The sequence below is a fragment of the Choloepus didactylus genome, chromosome 21 (genome assembly GCF_015220235.1).
Source record: "Choloepus didactylus isolate mChoDid1 chromosome 21, mChoDid1.pri, whole genome shotgun sequence".
In the NCBI taxonomy this organism is placed as follows: Eukaryota; Metazoa; Chordata; class Mammalia; order Pilosa; family Megalonychidae; genus Choloepus; species Choloepus didactylus.
This window is the reverse complement of record NC_051327.1, coordinates 3,441,232-3,460,948: the sequence shown is the minus strand read 5'-3', so window position 1 is coordinate 3,460,948 and position 19,717 is coordinate 3,441,232. Positions and strand designations below refer to the sequence as shown.

The 19,717-nt window shown below is 38.7% G+C and overlaps 2 protein-coding genes across 2 annotated transcripts in view; one reads left to right on the top strand and one right to left on the bottom strand.

The window, feature by feature from the left end:
* Nucleotides 1–4,734: 4,734 nt before the first annotated feature.
* LOC119517748 (gem-associated protein 2-like) lies at nt 4,735–5,916 on the bottom strand. The gene has a single exon (XM_037814722.1). It carries the CDS (start codon nt 5,912–5,914, stop codon nt 5,105–5,107), a length of 810 nt encoding a protein of 269 aa, XP_037670650.1. The 5' UTR covers nt 5,915–5,916; the 3' UTR covers nt 4,735–5,104.
* A 236-nt stretch (nt 5,917–6,152) lies between these two features.
* LOC119518035 overlaps nt 6,153–19,717 on the top strand; it is a 53,594-nt gene continuing 40,029 nt past the window's right edge. Inside the window, 5 exon segments of the mRNA XM_037815140.1 lie at nt 6,153–6,176; nt 6,628–6,734; nt 6,736–6,869; nt 7,555–7,794; nt 7,797–7,960. Coding sequence (XP_037671068.1) covers nt 6,153–6,176; nt 6,628–6,734; nt 6,736–6,869; nt 7,555–7,794; nt 7,797–7,960 — 669 coding nt within the window.

Below are 19,717 nucleotides of genomic sequence, written 5' to 3'. Positions count from 1 at the left end.
AAGTTAAGTACTTTGAAGGAGGGAAAAAAATTCACCCTAAATATTCTTGTAGGTATTTAAAATTTTATATGTCCCTACCCCTCTCCGTTTTTTGCTCAAATGGGTGAAATCAGGGTGTAACAGCTTGACTCCAGGGTTGCTTAATGAATAGCCTTTAAGCTACTATCCTTGCAAAGGACAAGAAAACTTCCCTATTGTGGGGTTGCTACCTGAAATTTCACCCTTCCATCCTTAAACAAGACTACTTAATATAGAGTGGAAAGCATGATGGACTCACAACACTTGGGGGTTGTAGCCCCAGTTCTACCAGCACAGAAGCCTTTAACTTTTTTAGGTTTACAGGAGAGGTTACCTCTCTGCTTTATACATTTAGGAGAATCAAAGAGAGAAATCATGAGAAAGTATTTTATGTCCTTTTTAAACATTAGGTGCTGTTATTGTTACTGATATTGGGACAACTATGAGCATCAAAATAATATTAATGGATTATAAACCCACTGAATAAAGAAAAATCTATGAATCCATACCAATATAAATGAATAAATGAATGAGTGAATGAGCAAGGACTTGCTGCCCATTGTGCACAGAGGCCAACACTATGACATCGAAATTTTGAGGAAAAGAGTTTTATTGTGAGGTTGACTGGCAAGGAGACAAGAGGCAAGGCTCAAATCTGTGACCCTGATCTGAGAGTTAAGGGAGATTTTAGGGGAACAGGAGTTGGGGGGTGGGGACAGAAGTGGGGGAGGTTCAACTTGGCCTAGACTAATTGGTTGATTATAGAGTTGTCCATATGTAGTAGAGTGGATTTTAGGCCAGATCTTACTTATTGAAGGACCTCTTGCATTTGATTTGCTTCCACTGTCTCCTTGTCCTCGTAATCTTGAATCCGAGGAAGGTGACGTTTGTTCCTGGTGTCTCAAAAGCCATCTACAAGACAAGAAACTGTTTCCTGCATATGCTCAGGTTATATGACGTGTGGTTAAACAAGCCCAGAAGGAAAGGTTACAGGACAGAGGACATCCCCACAAACTGGTTTTGGCCCACCTGTGGTTTCACTCTTAATTATAATGGTGTTAGAAAGTAGTAATAATAATAACAATATAATAATGAAAGAGGAATGGGAAGTTCACAAATCAGTTCCTCTTGAATCCAAAAGATTCAAAAAAATCTGAAAGATAAAATGTTACTGATCTATTTTTTATTGCCAGCTTAAAAAGAAGAAGTAAGCTAGGTCCCTTGTAGAGCCTCTGGTTGCCCTTGCTGTCAATATTCAGGTAGAGATATTGGTCCAGAGCCAAAAGAAAAATAATTTAAAACCAATTATCTTAATTTAAAAATAAATCAGTATAGATAGAACCTTTCGGAAACAGCAATGATTGGATTTAGGATTTGCTAATAGTGATTTGTGGAAATTGAAGGGCCAAAATCTTGCATTTGACCTTCAGTAGGCTCATATTCCATTGTTGCTGATCTGCAACATTGAAAGTACTGGCTGTTTCCATGATGACAAATAGAAGCTCATTTCCTTGATGGCAAATAGAAGCTCATTTTGACTCCTTTTGGGAAAAATGAATTCCAATATTCTTTAACAATTTTCTTTCAAAAAATAAATTACTTGCAGAATTAAACTTTTTGATAGTTAAAAATGGCAAACAACAATAAAACAGGCTTTATGTTTTTTGAAGTTAGTAGGTTCTTTTCATTTGGGGATTTTTATTTTCCTGGAAAAGTTTGAACACAAATTGCATTGAAAAAGAGGTGTTAGCTTTTAATTGCTAAAAGCCCTGGTTTGATAGAGTTTCTAGCATTCTTTTTAGAGTCTGCTTAGTCATAGCTTGGAAGCAATCATAAGCAGCCTCTTCAGCAACAATATTTGTTTTATTAGCAGGTTAATGAATAACAATCCAAATTGATTTTAATATGTGGATTTTGGGTGTTCATCTTATAATTCATTGGTATTTAGTGCATCCACTCAGCCAAATCATTGCACCTTTTCACTACTTTTAAACTTTTCTTTATAAAACATTTTGTGGTAAAGAAGAACCAGCTTCAGAAGTCCTTTGTCCTTGGTTGTAAAGATAAAATATGCTTGTTCTTTTGTGTCTCATTGCTATAGTAAAATCATACAAGGAGAGTTTTTGGAGAGTTTTTAGATAGTAGGGGCAGCTTTTTTTTTTTTTTTAATTTTATTTTGAAATAAATTCAAACTTACAGGAACAGTTGCAAAAACAATACAAACCCCATACACAGAACTCCAGCCCCCCTCCCCCGATACCCCGATCCACCAACTTTAACATCCTGTCACACCACCGTTTCTTTCTTTCCCTCCCTCCCTATCTATCATCCATCATCTATTGCTCTGTCTTCTGAACGTATGAGAGCAAGCTGCACATATCCTTGAACAAACAATGTAATTCACATATACATTTCCCATGAACAAGAAGTAGGGGCAGCTTTTAAAAAAAGTAAGTGGTGATTTGCAGTTTGATACTTAGTGAAATACATATTTATTCTGATGAAAGTAATCTACAGCAAAATAATATTTCCTTTTGCAGATAGAAATAAGGAAGATTTTACTTCCTCTTCTAATGCATGCAAGCAAAAAGAAGTTCAGGCTGTAGAATATTTTTGGAATGCTGTAAATGCCTTCTATTCACATGTTTCAGTAGGATGGCTGCTTAATGCAATATTCTTTTTTAAAATTTTGAACTCATCTCAAGGCGTTTATAACTCTTTGCCATAGTCTGCAGTTATAAATACTGTTACCTGCCTGCGGACTTAATGATGAGGAAATTCTGAAAGGTGTGTCATGTTTCTTGTTTTAACATGCCTAAAATAAAACTAAAAAAAGAAGAGGGCCTAGATTTTGGTGAGCTAAATTTGTGTCTCTGCCTTTGGATCTACTGATCCCCTTGTTTTCTGGCTCTCTTAGCCAACCTGTGAGCTTTACCCTCAATCTTCATTCTCATTTATGCCAAAACTAACTCCCTAGAGTGAGATCTTTCATAGTATCTCCCAGCTTTTTCAAATCTGAGAATTACCTTTTAAAGCCAAAAATGTTGGCTGACCTCTTCAAAATAGTACTTGTACTTTTCAATTATCCTTTGTGTAAAAACTGCATAATGATGGAAAAAAATCAGATTTGTATTTTATCATTGCAGCAGAATCTACAAAATTTTCTTAATACATTGCACTAGTACATACATTGGCAAACTGTTCTTTATTCAATCTATAGACATTACTTGGTCTGCATATAGGTTTATGACTCCTTTTGGTAATTCTAGGGCCCTAAGGCCCATAGAATTAGAATCATTTATGACTCTATCCAGTGACAGTGTTTAGGAGTGTTAGGTAATTTGATCATTTGAGCACAGCTTCAAACTTGCCCTCATCTTTCCTAATTAATTGGGCAGAACAGACTGAAGTACTTGCTTAATTCTGTTCCTGAGTCTCCAAAGTTAAAATTAAGGTCCAAGGATTGTACAAGCAAGTAACATCCCTTGAGTTATCTATTTGTCTGTTTTCTGACTCAGTAATATTGTGGAGACCTGGCCAAATATTCCAGTAAGCCAGTGATAAAACAGGAAAATCACAGCATTCTCTTGAAACTCTAGTCAAGATTAAAAGGAAGATGAATCTCTGCCTATCTCTTGTTTGGTTAACTCAACCTGTTTTCCAGTTGAATAAATCAAGTCATTGGAAGGATAAGACAATAGACCAGAAATAAGTGGGGCAAGGATCAGAATTTATTCATTCTATATGCACCTTAATGTGTGCTTTGCACCAAAGTTACACAGTCCATCAGGAGAAGATTGATAAATCTTCAAATTTAAGTCTGTACTATTGATGAACAACTTTACACTAAGATGAAAGGCTTGCATCATCATCATCACTATCATCCCTTCTTTCTCTGACTTTAACTACAGGATGTCACTTCACTGTTCTTTTTCTGTTGTACTCCCTACCAACTAGGGAGAATAAAAATGCCATAAACACATCTACTGGGCATGTCCAAACTCTTGGCTAAATTCTATTTTTATAACTTAGAAGAGATATTAAAAATATATTAAACTAAAATCAACATCTCAAAAAATGTTGAGTGGATAAATAAGTAAAATGTTAAGTCTGGTGACATATTCACAGCTAATGATTTTGGACTCTTTAAGTTGAATTGGAAATGTCCCTAACTTTCCTACTTTGGAGATTTTGCTCATAATGAATATAATTTTATTTAGCCAAAATTAACTAGTGCCCAGTGGAATTTTGCTACCCTTCAGCTGTTCTATGCAAACAGTAACTTTTAGTTTTTTTTTAACGTAAGAAATAAGAGTTCTTCTGCATGGAAAAATGAAACTTTTAAGTATCAAACCCATTGCTTGGGCATATTCTAGGATCCCTTTATTTTTTTTTATTTTTTTTATTTTTTATTTTTTTTGCCTTTTAAAAATGAATTTTATGAAGATGTAACAAGAGAAAAAAAACAAAACATAAAATCTGCTTCAATTATAACGTGTGGCAAAGCTATTGGTTGCCTGATTATTATTATTCCCAACCCCCTTTCCCTTTTCCACCTCCCATAGAGGATGGAAAGGATTACAACTTTATTTTGTTGATTTTAGACTATGAACATATTTGTCACTTAATCTACATTATTTTACTTCTAATACTAAGGGCATTTATCCATTGTCTTTTGTTTTAAGAGTCAAGCAAAATTTTAGTAACCAAAGCAAGTTTTCAATAAAGTTTTATATGTATTAGGTATAAAGATAATGAAACAGTAAACAAAATAATGTAAAATTTCATCATACAATTTCTGTGTAGGCTGCTTCACCAATAACTGGCACTAAGTTTTAAAAGCATGTGATTGCAGAAAACTATTCAAAGTGATAATCAAAAACTGGGCGGGATTTTTCATAGATATTTCGGACTTTCAAAACAATACATTGCATTTTCTGAATATCAACTTGAGCTGCACAGGTTAAGATGAGGGCCCTTCACATAGTGTTGAAGATGAGAGGCTTGTGCTTGAATTTGCATTGCATTCCTCAAACTTAGGCTGTCTTTATCACAAAAATCTTCTATTCCTGAAATAGCAGCTACATCAAGATGGATCATCAGCTAAATCACGTTGGTCAAAATACCTGCTAACCAAACAGATTAATAAATTTAAAGCAGGAATTTGCTCATCATCTTTGCTGTCCACTAAGAGTCTCACTTCAGAGCACCTTCTTGCAAGCTGCCGGATCAGTGAATGAGCCTCAGGTAATAAGGGTTTTTCAAGACAAACCAACAAAGCATAAAGCCATCTTCCCAACTCTGGAGTAAAGTCTCTTTCTCCAAACCAATTACTCAGGTACTCCAAGACACTAGTTACTGTTGCCTGATTCATTCTGCTAACAATACTAAGCAAGGGAGGGAAACCAATTTGTACATAATCGATTCCTGGATTTTCATTTGTAGCTGGTCCAGCAGCCCCTTCAGCACATAATCGTTCACCCAGACAAAATTTTTTCCAGCCTTCTTCATCCTCAGATTTTGGCATGGTCACATTACTATCCAACTGTTGTGATTTCCAGTGGCTTCTATGTTTGTTCACACTCTGTCGAACAGCTGAAAACCGTGCCACTTGTTGCTGTTGCCATTGTAGTGTTGGGGAATATCCTTCAGGAGCAGGCTGGCATCCTGAAAGAGAAACATTTACAGTTTGCCTTCTTTTCAACTTCTTTGGATCAATCTGAGCTACCACAACATCTGGACATAAAGCCGCTTCAATCTGGACCCGCCTCAGGTATTCCCGAGGCGTCCTCGGGAGTACAGAGGGATCGAAACCTTCTGACACGTCGCGGGGCTCCACCGGCAAGAGCCCGGGCATCAGCTCTTCCACTGCAGACTCCACTGGTACCCACGCCATGGCTTCCTCTCTAGGATCCCTTTAAAGACTGAAATGCTAAACTCATCTTCAGTTTCTACTATGTGAAGTTTTTTTTTTAAGTCTATACCAGATTTCAGAAGGGCCTTTTACCAAGCCCAGGTGAGAAAGCACCCTTATTGTCCTTTCACCTGGGACAGAGTTTCTCCTTTCTCATAGTTGTGTGATTTGCCAAAGAGTTGATTCTTCAGACACTGAAGTTATCAAGAAGAAGTTAACCATGTCCAAGATCCTCTGTTTGAGGGCAAAGAGAGATTTAAGTAAAAGATTACTACTTAAAAATATAAAAGCTTCAGTGTTAAAAGGGTAATCTTTGGTTATCTGGAAAATTAACTTATTTGTAACAATTAGTATTATTATCGTGTTTTTAAAAACCTTACATTTTATAATGTATCTTGTTTATTACTGATAATAACATACTTATTACATCTGTTTTGAGATGGCAAAAATTGATATTTTAAGCCCTCAGTTTCCTCATTTGTAACAGGATATAAAGTGAGTGAAGGTTGGCTTTTAGAATAGTCTTTGCTGTTATTGTTATGAGTATTTCTACACGTACGCTCCCTGCTGGTTCTGAAAATGAGTTTTGTTTTGGCTGATCATCTGTGGCTCCTTGACATAAATAAAAATTCAGGATTTATTTTCATAAATATAGGATGATGCTAAAATAATCCTGTGTGTTTTCTTCTCTCTAGGTAATTTTAAGGATCTGGAATGCTCTTAATGACTTAACTGGGTATTGTCACAACAAGTTTAAAGCAAATGCTGGTCAAGCCTCTGTGTTAATGTCTCGCACAGTGCATCCTGCTTCCTTGGTTCCCTTGGAAATACTATTGTGAAGGTGACTGGCTTAGTGGCCTTCACCTTGTGGTGTCATTATGTGCTTTTGATGACACGCTTACCTTTGTTCAGCAAGCTCAGTGTGCACTGTTCACAGGTTTTCACTAGACATATGCTGGTTTGGTTGTATTATATCCCCCAAAATGACATGTTCTTTGGTGCAATCTTGTGGGGGCAGACATATTAGTGTTAAGTTAGAACCTTTGGATTAGGTTGTTTCCATGGAGACGTGACCCACCCAACTGTAGGTGATAACTCTGATTAGATAATTTCCATGGAGGTGTAGCCCTGGCTATTCAGCATGGGCCTTGATTAATTTACTAGAGCCCTATATAAAAGGCTCGGATAGAAGGAGCTCACTGCTGCTGCAACTTACAGAGATATTTTGAAGAAGGCTGTTGAAAGCAGAGTTTTGCTGATCCTTTGGAGGTACTAGCCCCAAGTACCTGAGAAGCTGACACAGAGACATTTTGGAGAATGCCATTTTGAAACACAACCTGAGAACAGCCAAGAATCACATTTTGGAGAACTGCTGCAGCCTAGAGAGGAATGTCCTAGGAGAAAGCCCTTTTGAAACCAGAAATCCGGAGCAGGCACTAGCCACATGCCTTTCCAGCTAACAGAGGTTTTCCAGATGCCATTGGCCATCCTCCAGTGAAGGTACCCAATTGTTGATGCCTTACCTTGGACACTATGGCCTTAAGACTGTAACTGTGTAACCAAATAAAATCCCTTTATAAAAGCCAATCCATTTATGGTGTTTTGCAAAATGGCGGCATTAGCAAACCAGAACAAAACAAAAGTTGGGTTCAGCTTATTAACATTAACCAAGTTGGTGTCACTGGTGGGACCTACCAGAATCCTTTACTGTGGCCTCATCTCTGAGAACATGGACATTTTGCCCAATTTTCAGGCGATCACTGTTGTCACTGTCATTCTTGCTACTGCCAGGCTTCAAGCCGACATGGACAACCTGTGCTTCTTGGAACCCAAAGGAAACCCTGAGGCAAACCCTCTCTTAGAAATGAACGGAACCTCTCCTGGACCATCATCATTTTATTGACAAGACAAATCTTGAACCAGAAAAACTTTTGGCTTTTTCTCATAATGAATTTCCTTCCAGTCTTCCGTTTAACTTTCTTCAACAATGTCATGATGATCTTTGCAGATAATATCATTCCCAGAGATGTTCTTCCTTAAGGAGCATCATGTACAGGCAAGCTTCATAGGTCCACAGGTAAGTGATGGTTCTTCCCATATTTCCCTACAGGGGTTAAAGATTTAACTCTTAGCTGACTGAGGAAATTGAAAACCTGGTGATATCAGTAATTTGGAAAAATGACTTACATTTATTAAGGTTCCTTAAGATTCAGAGGCTGTTCCAGTTTTCTAATGCTGCCATTTTGCAAAGTACCAGAAATTGATTGGCTTTTATAAAGGGGGTTTATTTGGCTACAGATTTACAGTTCTCAGGCCATAAAAGTGTCCAAACTAAGGCATCAACAAGAGGATACCTTCACTGAAGAATGGCCGATGGCATCTAGAACACCTCTGTCAGCTGGGAAGGCACGTGGCTGGTGTCTGCTGGTCTTTGCTCCGGGGTTGTGTCTCAAAATGGCTTTCTCCAAAATGTCTCTGGGCTTCTGTCTTTGCTTCTCTCTCTCAGCTCCTGTGTGTCCTTGCTTCTTTCTCCCAGGGCATTTCTCTCTAAGCATCTGGGAGTCCTCTCTTAGCTTCTCCAGGGCAAACCCTGGCCTAGCATCTCCAAATGTCCTTTGGTCTGTATCTCCAAGCATCTTCGAGCATCAGCAAGCACCTGGGTCTGTGTCGGCTCTTGGCTTCTCTCTTAAGTACTGCAGTGAACTAAGCAAGACCCTCTCTGAATGGGTGGGGCTACACCTCCATGGAAATAATCTAATCAAAAGTATCACCCACAGTTGGGTGAGTAACATCTCCATGGAAGCAATCGAAAGTTTCCACCCTAATCAGAAGACATAAATCTGCCCCCGAAAGATTGCATTACAGAACACGGCTTTTTGGGGGACATAATATATCCAAACCAGCACAGGAGCCTAGTCAATATATACAAGATTCAGTAGAAACATAATGGAAAAAAAGAGATCAAAGGAAAAAGGAAGGAAAACCCAATGAGAACCAAACACCATGGTATTTTAAACCTTTTAATTTGAATTTTGTTCCTCTAAACTTTTTTATTTAGGCCTCAGCAGAGCTTCCTGTGAACATGTACTTTTTCTTTATTAGGGCATTTAAGATTCCCATGTCTGTTATATATAAAACGAGTTTTCTTGGAGCCAGGTTTCAAAATACTTGGCTAAGAGCCTGAGTCCTGGAATTCCAGAGCATTACTAAAATACCATGGTCATGACCATTACTGAAGAGGACATGCCCTCCTTCAAAAAATATACCAGTCTACTGTTTATTCATTTTTTTTAATCTTTTTTTAAATCTTCATTTTATTGAGATATATTCACATACCATGCAGTCATACAAAACAAATCGTATATTCGATTGTTCACAGTAGCATTACATACTTGTACATTCATCACCTTAATCAATCCCTGACACCTTCATTAGCACACACACAAAAATAACAAGAATAATAATTAGAGTGAAAAAGCAATTAAAGTAAAAAAGAACACTGGGTGCCTTTGTCTGTCTGTTTGTTTGTTTCCTTCCCCTATTTTTCTACTCATCCATCCATAAACTAGACAAAGGGGAGTGTGGTCCTTATGGCTTTCCCAATCCCATTGTCACCCCTCATAAGCTACATTTTTATACAATTGTCTTCAAGATTCATGGGTTCTGGGTTGTAGTTTGATAGTTTCAGGTATCTACCACCAGCTACCCCAGTTCTTTAGAATCTAAAAAGCGTTGTCTAAATTGTGCGTATGAGTGCCCACCAGAGTGAGCTCTCGGCTCCTTTTGGAATCTCTCTGCCACTGAAGCTGATTTCATTTCCTTTCACATCCCCCTTTTGGTCAAGAAGATGTTCTCCATCCCACGATGCCGGGTCTACATTCCTCCCTGGGAGTCATATTCCACGTTGCCAGGGAGATTCATTCCCCTGGGTTCTACTGTTTATTATACCACTGGAGAGTTGATAAATCAAATTGCTTCCCTTACTAAAATATATCTTTTTAAAACATGACTTAATCCAGCCTGTGATACAGGATTTTCCTTATCTTCACCATTAAATGATAAATAAAACCTGTTATTCATAGTCTTCAAGGAGTAAGTTATTCTCGATAGACTAGTTCTTACTGTTTGCCAGCTTTCAAAATTGTTTAAACAATTTGGAATAGAAATATTTCTAAAATGTTTTAAGTGTTGCTGTGTTGACATGCTTTCTTTTTCTTCTTCTTTTTCAACTCTTGTTTTGGAATAATTGCAAACTTACAGGAGAGCTGCAAAATAATACAAAACCCATACAAAGACTTCCACCCCAATCCTTGCCCCGGATACCCCCATCCACCAATTTTATTTTATTTTATTTTAATTTATTTTAATTTTATTTTGAAATAAATTCAAACTTATAGGAACAGTTGCAAAAACAATGCAAACCCAATACACAGAACTCCAGCATACCTTGATCCCCCCTTCCCCGATAGCTCAGTCCACCAACTTTAACATGCTGTTACATCGCTATTTCTTTCCCTCCCTCCCTCCCTCCCTCTCTATCATCCATCATCTATTGCTCTGTCTTCTGAACATATGAGAGCTAGCTGCACACATCCTTGAACATACACTGTAATTCACGTATACACTTCCCATGAACAAGAACATTCTTTTATGCAATCCCATTAAGCGCAGCTAAGAAGTACAAGAGATTCAACAATGATACAAAGCTTACATTCTATATTTCCTTTTCCTTATGTCTCAACTGTGTCTCTTTGAGCCACCAGTCCTCCATCCTCCAATCCCATCCAAGTTCATCCTTGGCATTCAATTGTCATCTATTTAGAATGTCTTTTTTTTTTTCAGTTGTGGAAACATATATACAGCCTAAATCTTCCCATTCCACCCCCTCCCTAGACTTCCATTAGTGGGATTAATCACATTTAGAATGTTGTAATGCTCTTTCCCACCATCCATTACTAGAAATTTCCCTTCACCTCAAATAGCAACGCTACACTCACTTCTTAACTCCCTATTGCCCCTTCCCCCATTTCTCTTAACCCATACTCTACTTTTTATCTCTATGGTTATATTCTCTGATAATTTCTTTGTGTTTACTGTGGGGCTTAAAATTAACCTCTTAAATCCGTAACAATCTTGTTTTTTTTCATACCAACTTAACTTCAATAGGACACATAAACTATGTTCCTATACTCCTCCATTCCCCCACCTTTATATAGTTCTTGTCAAAAATTACATATTTTACATTGAGTTCAAAACCACTGATTTGTCATTAGAGTTTGTGTATTTTATATCATGTAGGAAGTAAATAGTGGAGTTACAGTTCAAAAATTTTTGACTTCTATTTGTATTCCATTGTGATCAGAGAATGTGCTTTGAATATTCTCAATTTTTTTTTTAAATTTCTTGAGGCTTGTTTTATGTCCCAGCATATGGTCCATTCTGGAGAAAAATCCATGATTACTAGAGAAAAATGAGTGTCCTGGTGATTTGGGATGTAAGGTTCTATATATGCCTGTTAAAATTCTCTATATCTCTTTCTCCTTTCTTTGTTTCTCTGTCAGTAGGGCTCCCTTTAGTATCTGAAATAGGGCAGGTCTTTTATTGGCAAACTCTCTCAGCATTTGTTTGTCTGTGAAAAATTTAAGCTCCCCTCAAATTTGAAGAAGAGCTTTGCTGGATAAAGTATTCTTGGTTGGAAATTTTTCTCTCTCAGAATTTTAAATATGTCATGCCACTACCTTCTCGCCTCCATGGTGGCTGCTGAGTAGTCACAACTTAGTCTTATGTTGTTTCCTTTGTATGTGGTGAATTGCTTTTCTCTTGCTGCTTTCAGAACTTGCTCCTTCTCTTCAGTATTTGACAGTCTGATCAGAATACGTCTTGGAGTGGGTTTATTTGGATTTATTCTATTTGGAGTTTGCTGGGCATTTATGCTTTGTGTATTTATATTGTATAGAAGGTTGGGGAATTTTTCCCCCAAAATTTCTTTGAATACTCTTTCTAGACCTTTACCCTTCTCTTCCCTTTCTGGGACACCAATGAGTCTTAAATTTGGACGTTTTATTTTATCTATCATATCCCTGAGATCCATTTCGATTTTTTTGATTTTTTTCTCCATTCTTTCTTTTGTTCTTTCATTTTCTGTTCTGTGGCCTTCTAGGACACTGAGTCATTGTTCAGCTTCCTCTAATCTTGTATTATGAGTATCAAGAGTCTTTTTAATTTGGCCAACAGTTTCTTTTATTTCCATAAGATCTTCTATTTTTTTATTTGCTCTTGCAATTTCTTCTTTATGCTCGTCTAGGGTCTTCTTTATGTCCCTTATATCCTGTGCCATGTTCTTCTTCATGTCCTGTTTATCCTTTGCCATGTTTTCATTCCTTGCTTGTAGTTCTTTGATTAATTGTGCCAAGTACTGTGTCTCTTCTGATATTTTGATTTGGGTGTTTGAGATTGGGTTCTCCATATCATCTGGTTTTATCATATGCATTAAGATTTTCTGTTGTTTTTGGCCTATTGGCATTTGCTTTGCTTGATAGGGTTCTTTCAAGTTGTAAAAAAAAATACCCATCTAGTTTTTCAGAAATACAAGTTGGTGGCGTACACTTTCTCTAACTAACCAGCAGATGGCATCTGCGAGTCACCTATACCCCTCAAGTCAGTTCTCCTCAACCTTGTCTTTGTGGTGTGTTGGGAAATGATTCTTGTGGGGTTCAGTTGGTGAACTCAGTTTGGGTGTGTTGTTGGAGCTGTCTGCCCTTAATGTGGACATGTGTCTGGGTGGTTAGGGAGGCAGGACTGCTTTAATATTCAAACCTCCCAGGTGTTCCCAGAGTTTCAAGGCTGTTGCAAGAGTCTAAGCCTTCATTTCAGTTTTGCCCCAGATTTTCTCTGTGGCTGATCCACAAACCACCAGCATTGACATAGCATCCCTGGGTTTCCTGAACAGGCCCACCTTCTCAGCTGTGATCTTCCAGGACCTCTGCTGAGGGAAGGCTGTGCTATGTTACAAGTGCGCACCGTCCCTCAAGGGAAGCCCTGGGCCGCCGGGCTGTGCAGGGGCGCTCTCAGCCTGTTGCAAAGATGGCTGATTGGGGCATCTCAACCCCCACCCTGTTTGCACAGATCCTCCTTCCCAGCTCCAGGACAACTGGTGCAGCTCTGGGCTGTGGGCACAGCCCCGGGTAGGAGTGTCTCCAGTCTGCCGGGGAGCCAGCTGCAAGCAGAGGGGTTTCTTTCTCTTTTTGACTCTCTCCTTCGCTCCCCTGGTCCTGAGGGAATCTGCAGCAGGCTATTCTCCACGCCAGACACCAAGAGGTTGGCTCAGCCCACTCCTGCCGTGCTTCACTGTGCGGTTCCCACTGTCGCAACTGTAGCCACTCCTGGGTTTTTCCCTTTTTTTTTTTTTTAAAGAACCAGTCCGTCTCCAAACGCCAACCCCCAGCTTTCCCACACCACAGCGCAGCCATGGGTCTTTCAGCTGGCTTACTTGTTTCAGAATGCAGACTCCCGGTTTCACCAAGTGCACAGCCCCTGTGGTTCTAGCAGACCTTGTCCAGCTGGTGCATCACTGGAAGTGGTGTTCTGGGTCATCCCCTGGTTTTTGTCTAGTATTTTTCACAGAGGTGTTTTTTTGCCCTGTCTCACCTAGCTGCCATCTTAGGTTCTTCCCCACCAATTTTAACAGTTGCCACAGGTTCTGTATCATTCTGCCTGACTGTCTGTCTGTCTACCTATGTATCATTTTCTAACTATTTGGGATTAGGTCGTAGCTTCCATGTACATTTCCTAAGAACAAGGATATTCACTTGTGTGAATATGTGCACCTTAAGTTCAGTTATCAAGTTCAAGAACTTTAACATTGATATAAAATTTATTTCTATATTCCAATTTTTTTTCAAATGTCCCAATGAGGTCCTTTTGGACCTTTTTTCTTCCATTATTAGATTCAGTCTGGGATCATATATTTAATTGTCATTGTCTCTTCAGTTTCTCTTTTCTTTTTTTGTAATTGTGGAGACATATACAGAACATAAACTTTTACATGTCAGCCATTCCCAAGCATTCCATTCAGTGGGGTTAGTTACATTCAGAGTGTTGTGCTACTCTCACCACCAACCATTACCAGAACTTTCTCATCACCCCCAAAAAATCCTATACCTACTATGCATTAACTACCCATTCCTCACCCACCCACCTTTGGTAACCAGTACTCTATTTTTAGTCTCTCTGAATTTGCATATTCTAGCTATTTCATGTAAATGGAATAAAGCAATATCTGTTCTTTTGTGTCTGACTTATTTCACTCAACATGATGTCTTCAGAGTTCATCCATGTAGTGATGTATATCAATGTCATTCCTTTTTAAGGCTGAGTAGTATTCCATTGCATGTGTATACCACATTTGCTTATCTGTTTATCTGCTGATGGACATTTGGGTTGTGTCCACCTTTTAGCTACTGTGAATAATGCTGCTGTGAACTTCAGTGTACAAATACTCTCCAAATCCCTGTTTTCAGTTCTTTTGGTTATATACCTGGAAGTGGGATTGCTGGGTCATATGGTAATTCTCTGTATAACCATTTTTTTTTTTATTTTAAACTTTTAATTTTGAAATACTTTCAAGCTTACAAGACAGATAGAAAAATAAGACAAAGAATTCCAGTAGACCCTCTCCCCCTAGATACCCAAATCCACAAATTTTAACATTTTGCTACACATGCCATATCATTCTACCTACCTACCTATCTAGCTGTCTGTCCATCCATATGTCTACCTGTCTGTCTGTCTATCTTGAGTGTAAGATGTATACATCATGTACCTTGAATAATTAATAGGGGCCATGTACATTTCCTAAGAACAATGACATTTATTTATGTATCCATCTTAGGTATAGTTATCAAGTTCAAGAAATTAAACATTGATATAAAGCTTATAGTTGATATTCCAATTTTTCTGTATGTTCCAACAATGTCCTTTTCAGCCTTCTCCCCTCCCTTTTTAGATCTCATCCAGGATCAGTAATTGCTTTTAATTGTCATTGTCTCTGTAGTTCTTCTTTTTATTATTATTATTATTATTATTATTATTATTATTATTATTGTGGGAACATATACACAGCATAAGTTTTCCCATCTCAACCCCCTCCCAAGCATCCCAGTCTACTGAATTGATTAATTCCATTCACTATGTTGCAGTACCCTCACCACCATCCATTTCTAGAACTTTCTTATCACTCCAAACAGAAACTCCAAACGTGTTTTGCATTAACTAACCATTCCCCTGTGTGTTGGTTTGAAGCTGTTATAGACCCCAGAAAATGCCTTGTTCTTTTAAGCCTTTTAATCCATTGTAGGTGGGATGTTTTGATTAGGTTATTTCAACTGAGATGTGACCCACCTTATTCAAAGTGGGTCTTAATCCTCTTACTGGAGTCCTCTATAAGAGGATAAAACACAAAGAAATGAAATTAAGAGAAGTTCACAGAAAAAGCCCCAGAGAAGCTGAGAGGGAGCCACCGAAGCCAGAAACTGGAAGCAATGAAACCCAGGAGAGAAGGACCGGCAGACATCACCATGCGCCTTGCTGTCTGACAGACAGGCCCAAGATCACCGATCGCGTGACTTCAGAGAAGGTACTGTCCTGTTGATGCCTTAATTTGGACATTTTTCACAGCCTAAGAACTGTAAGCTTGTAAGTTAATAAATCCTTATTGTAAAAGCAAACCCATTCCTGGTATATTGCATTTCTTCAGAGTTACCAAACCAAAACACCCTCCCTGCCTATGCCCCTGGCAATTGGTACTCTAGTTTCTGTCTTTATGAGCTTATATAGTTGTTCCAGTTTGCTAATGCTGCCAGGATGCAAAATACCAGAAATGGATTGGCTTTTATAAGGTGGGGGAGGGTTATTTAGTTACAAAGTTACAGTCTTAAGGCCATAAAGTGTCCAAGGTAATGCATCAATAAGTGGGTGCCTTCACTGGAGGATGGCCAATGGCGTCCGGAAAACTTCTGTTAGCTGGAAAGGCACGTGGCTGGTGTCTGCTCCAAGTTCTGGTTTCAGAATGGCTTTTTCCCAGGACATTCCTCTCTAGGCTGCAGCTCCTCTTCAAAATGTCACTCTCAGTTGCTCTTGGGGAGTTTGTCCTCTCTTAACTTCTCCGGAGCAACAGTCTGCTTTCAATGGTCGTCTTCAAACTGTCTCTCATCTGCAGCTCCCCTCTCAGCTCCTGTGCATTCTTCAAAGTGTCCCTCTTGGCCGTAGCAAGCTTGCTCTTTCTGTCTAAGCTTATATAGTGCTCCAGTAAACTCATCAAGGCCCACACTGAATGGATGGGGCCACACCTCCATGGAAATTATCCAATCAGAGTTATCACTCACAGTCGGGGGAGGCGCATCTCCATGGAAACAACCTAATCCAAACATTCCAACTTAATCAACACTAATATGTCTGCCCCCACAAGATTGCGTCAAAGAACATGGCTTTTTCTGGGGAACATAATACAAACTGGTACAGTAGTCTCTGATATTTTCTTTGTAGTTACATTGGGTCTTATAATTTAACATCCTAAATCTGTAACAATCTTGTTTGCTTTGATACCAACTTCACTTCAATAGTATGCACAAACTATGTTCCTATACTCCTCCATCCCCCCACCTTTATGAAGATTTTTTTAAAATGTAAAACTATTTCTTTTTCTTTGTTGGATATACATCTACAAAGTAATGCTTTTCAGTCCACACTGAGTGCATGTACATGCAGAGCCTGTGATGGGCTGGTGAGAGGATCTTTCCTAGAGGACCTGGTTTCCGTAAGAAATGGTCAATATAAAAAAAAAAGATCACTCTGTAATGATTAATTTGACAGGATTAGTTTTTTCTATTGGCATTATAAAATGGCAGCCATGTACTTTAACTTTTGTAGTGTATTTTCCAAATAGAGCCTTGACATTAAATGTTTACTCCACTATAACCTAATGTTAGCTTTATTTGTAGACACAACATACTCATGATCTCTATAAAAATACCTCTTACTGTGTTATCAGAAGATGTGTGTCTAGACTTTCAGTTTGTTAGCATATGTAAGTCCATTTTTCAGTCAGGAAGTCAAACACAGCTAAACCTGGGAGCTGGCTCATCTAAACCTTTACTTCTGCTGTTTTTACTTGCCGTCTCATTGGCAGGGCTTTTATACCAACTCATCTTCCACCATTTCTCTCGGGGACAGAAACAAAACAAAACTAAATAAAACAAAAACCTACTCCAGCTAAAGGTGTTGAATGATTTCATAAGTGGAATTCCAACACAAAGAAATATCTTGTTTCTCTCATTCTAAGAACTGTTGATTAATGTAATCCAGCTCATGGATTCCTGTTAGAGTGCTACATTTCGCTCCCGTAAAATATGTAACAAGCAACCTTATAGTTTGATACGCTATGCAGACTTCCTTTCCTTGGGGAATGATTTTGAACCAATGAGAAAAAGTGTTTTGGGTATTTAAAACAAACAAGCAGACAAAAACCCTCTCCTCTTTTGTTCTTCCTTCAGGAAATATAACATTGGTGCTTTAAAATCCTCTCATTACATTGCCAACCACGTTACATTCTTTCTTAGCTGGCTCTTTATAGTGTTCCATAGTAAGTCCATGAGCACCCTTGCTACTCTTATGTTTTATTTTCTAAAAATCTTTTGTCAAATTGAGGAGAACCTCCTTCCCAGAGCAGTCCCTTTAGTTTAGAAAGAGTAGGAAAGAAGTGGATATTTTGAAGGGTTTTATGAATTATTCCACTCCTGACATGGCCTTTTGCCAGGTGACTTGTGAAACTGACACTCTGGAACAGACCTGGTGAATATACAACCATCTTGCCCTTGGTTAGAAATGTTCACTCCCAACAAAATGTTGTTTCTGAAAGCCCCATGTTCTAAGAATGATACTTGCTACAGGATGTTCTGAGGGAAATAGAGGGCAAGGACTTTCATTCCGTCACAGGATGTTCAAACTAGAAAAGACTGTAAAGGCATCTAGGAACCCACCCATTTTACAGATGAGGACATTAAAGCCTAAATATTAGAAGTGACTTGCTCAAGGCCACATGGAAATTTTACTTTATGCCCCTCCTCACCACTGTGCTAGCTGTGTATATGTATTATCCTGCTACTAATATAATAAGCACATAAGTCAGAAGAGAAAGGAAGAAACCCTTCTGTTCAACTAATAACTGATTGTAGTTTCTCAGGTTGTTATGTATTGAGACTAAAATAGAATTGTGTTCTGAAGGATTTTTAAACTTCAAAACCTGACTTAAAAATATGTTTTTTGCTTATATTTGATTCTTTAACTTACAAAAAAAATCACATTTACAGGATTTTGTGTCACATAAACTGATCAAGAATATTTTTTTATCTCAATACCTTATTATGCAAGACTGACATGAAATGATTTAAAATTTTGAAAGGTAGTATGAAAGCCATACATTTTGGTTACTGAAAATTCTCCCTTGCTTTTGGATGTGTATGTCCAATACTATCAGAGTAGGGAGGAAAACAAAATAAGGGGCTTATTGTTGAAAACTGAGGAATCCTAGTGACCCCAATGCTGGTGGCCATGGCTATGATGCTGATCATACTAATCTGTCCAAAATTCAGGTCAAAGTTGTTAACCTGAGCAATGAAAGTGGCAGCCAAAGCTTCATAGAGAGTGGTCCCATCCATGTTAATGGTAGCCGCCACTGGGAGCATGAATCTGGTGACCCATTTGTCCATGCCATTGTTCTCTTCCAGACACTTGAAGGTGATGTGTAGGGTGGCAGAACTTGAGGAGGTTCCTAGAGCCGTGATACGTGCTTGCAGCACTCCTCCAATAAAAACCCAAGGGTTTTTACGTGTTACCAGGAAGAAGAGGAAGGGCAGGACAACGACTGCATGAATGAGTAGGCCCATGATGATGGTCACTGTGTACATGGTGAGCTGTCCCCTCAGTTATTCCCATATCTTCCACCTCAACAGTTTTCCCTGCAATCAGGAAGAGAATGCCAAGAGGAGCATATCACATTATCACTGCTACCAATCTCATGATAGCTTCATTAAAAGAATCAAAGAAGTCTCTCAGGGCTTGCCCCTGTTCCTTCATGTTTCCAATCACAAAACCAAATCACGTGGAGAAGATGAGTCCCAAGGCATTGACCTCATTCATGGATCCTGGAGCTGGGACCAGCTCCTCTGTGATTCACATAAGAGTCTCCATGGCTTCTGACACATTGCTTATCACAGTGCCCACGAGTGTTTCATTGGTCTAGATGGGCACTTTAAAGCTTATCTTCTCATAATTGGCTTTAAACTGTTTAAAACAAGCTTCCACCAGATCAAGTCCAGAAAGGCATCTGCAGCTGTCACTTGTACAATTTTACCTTCTCTGTGCATGTTTTCCTTTGTGACCTTCCCAGGATGGATGGTAATGACAGTGTTATGCCAATCACCATGGCAATGATGGTCATCATCATGTAATAGACTACAGCTCGCATTTGCATCTTCCCTGATGCCTTACTATCTAGGGCTGCCATTCCTGTGACAAGACTGGAGATGATCAATGGTGACACCAACATCTGTAACATCCTCATCAGAAGTTCCCCAGGAAAGAAGTACTTCACTTCCCAGTAGCTCATTTTATATGGTCAGAGGACAAATCCAAGTATTGTACCCACAGTGACAACAGTGACCATGAGAAGCACAAAAGCATTCCAAAATAAGTAACTTTTAACATCCTTCTTCGTGAAGTTCTGTGCTT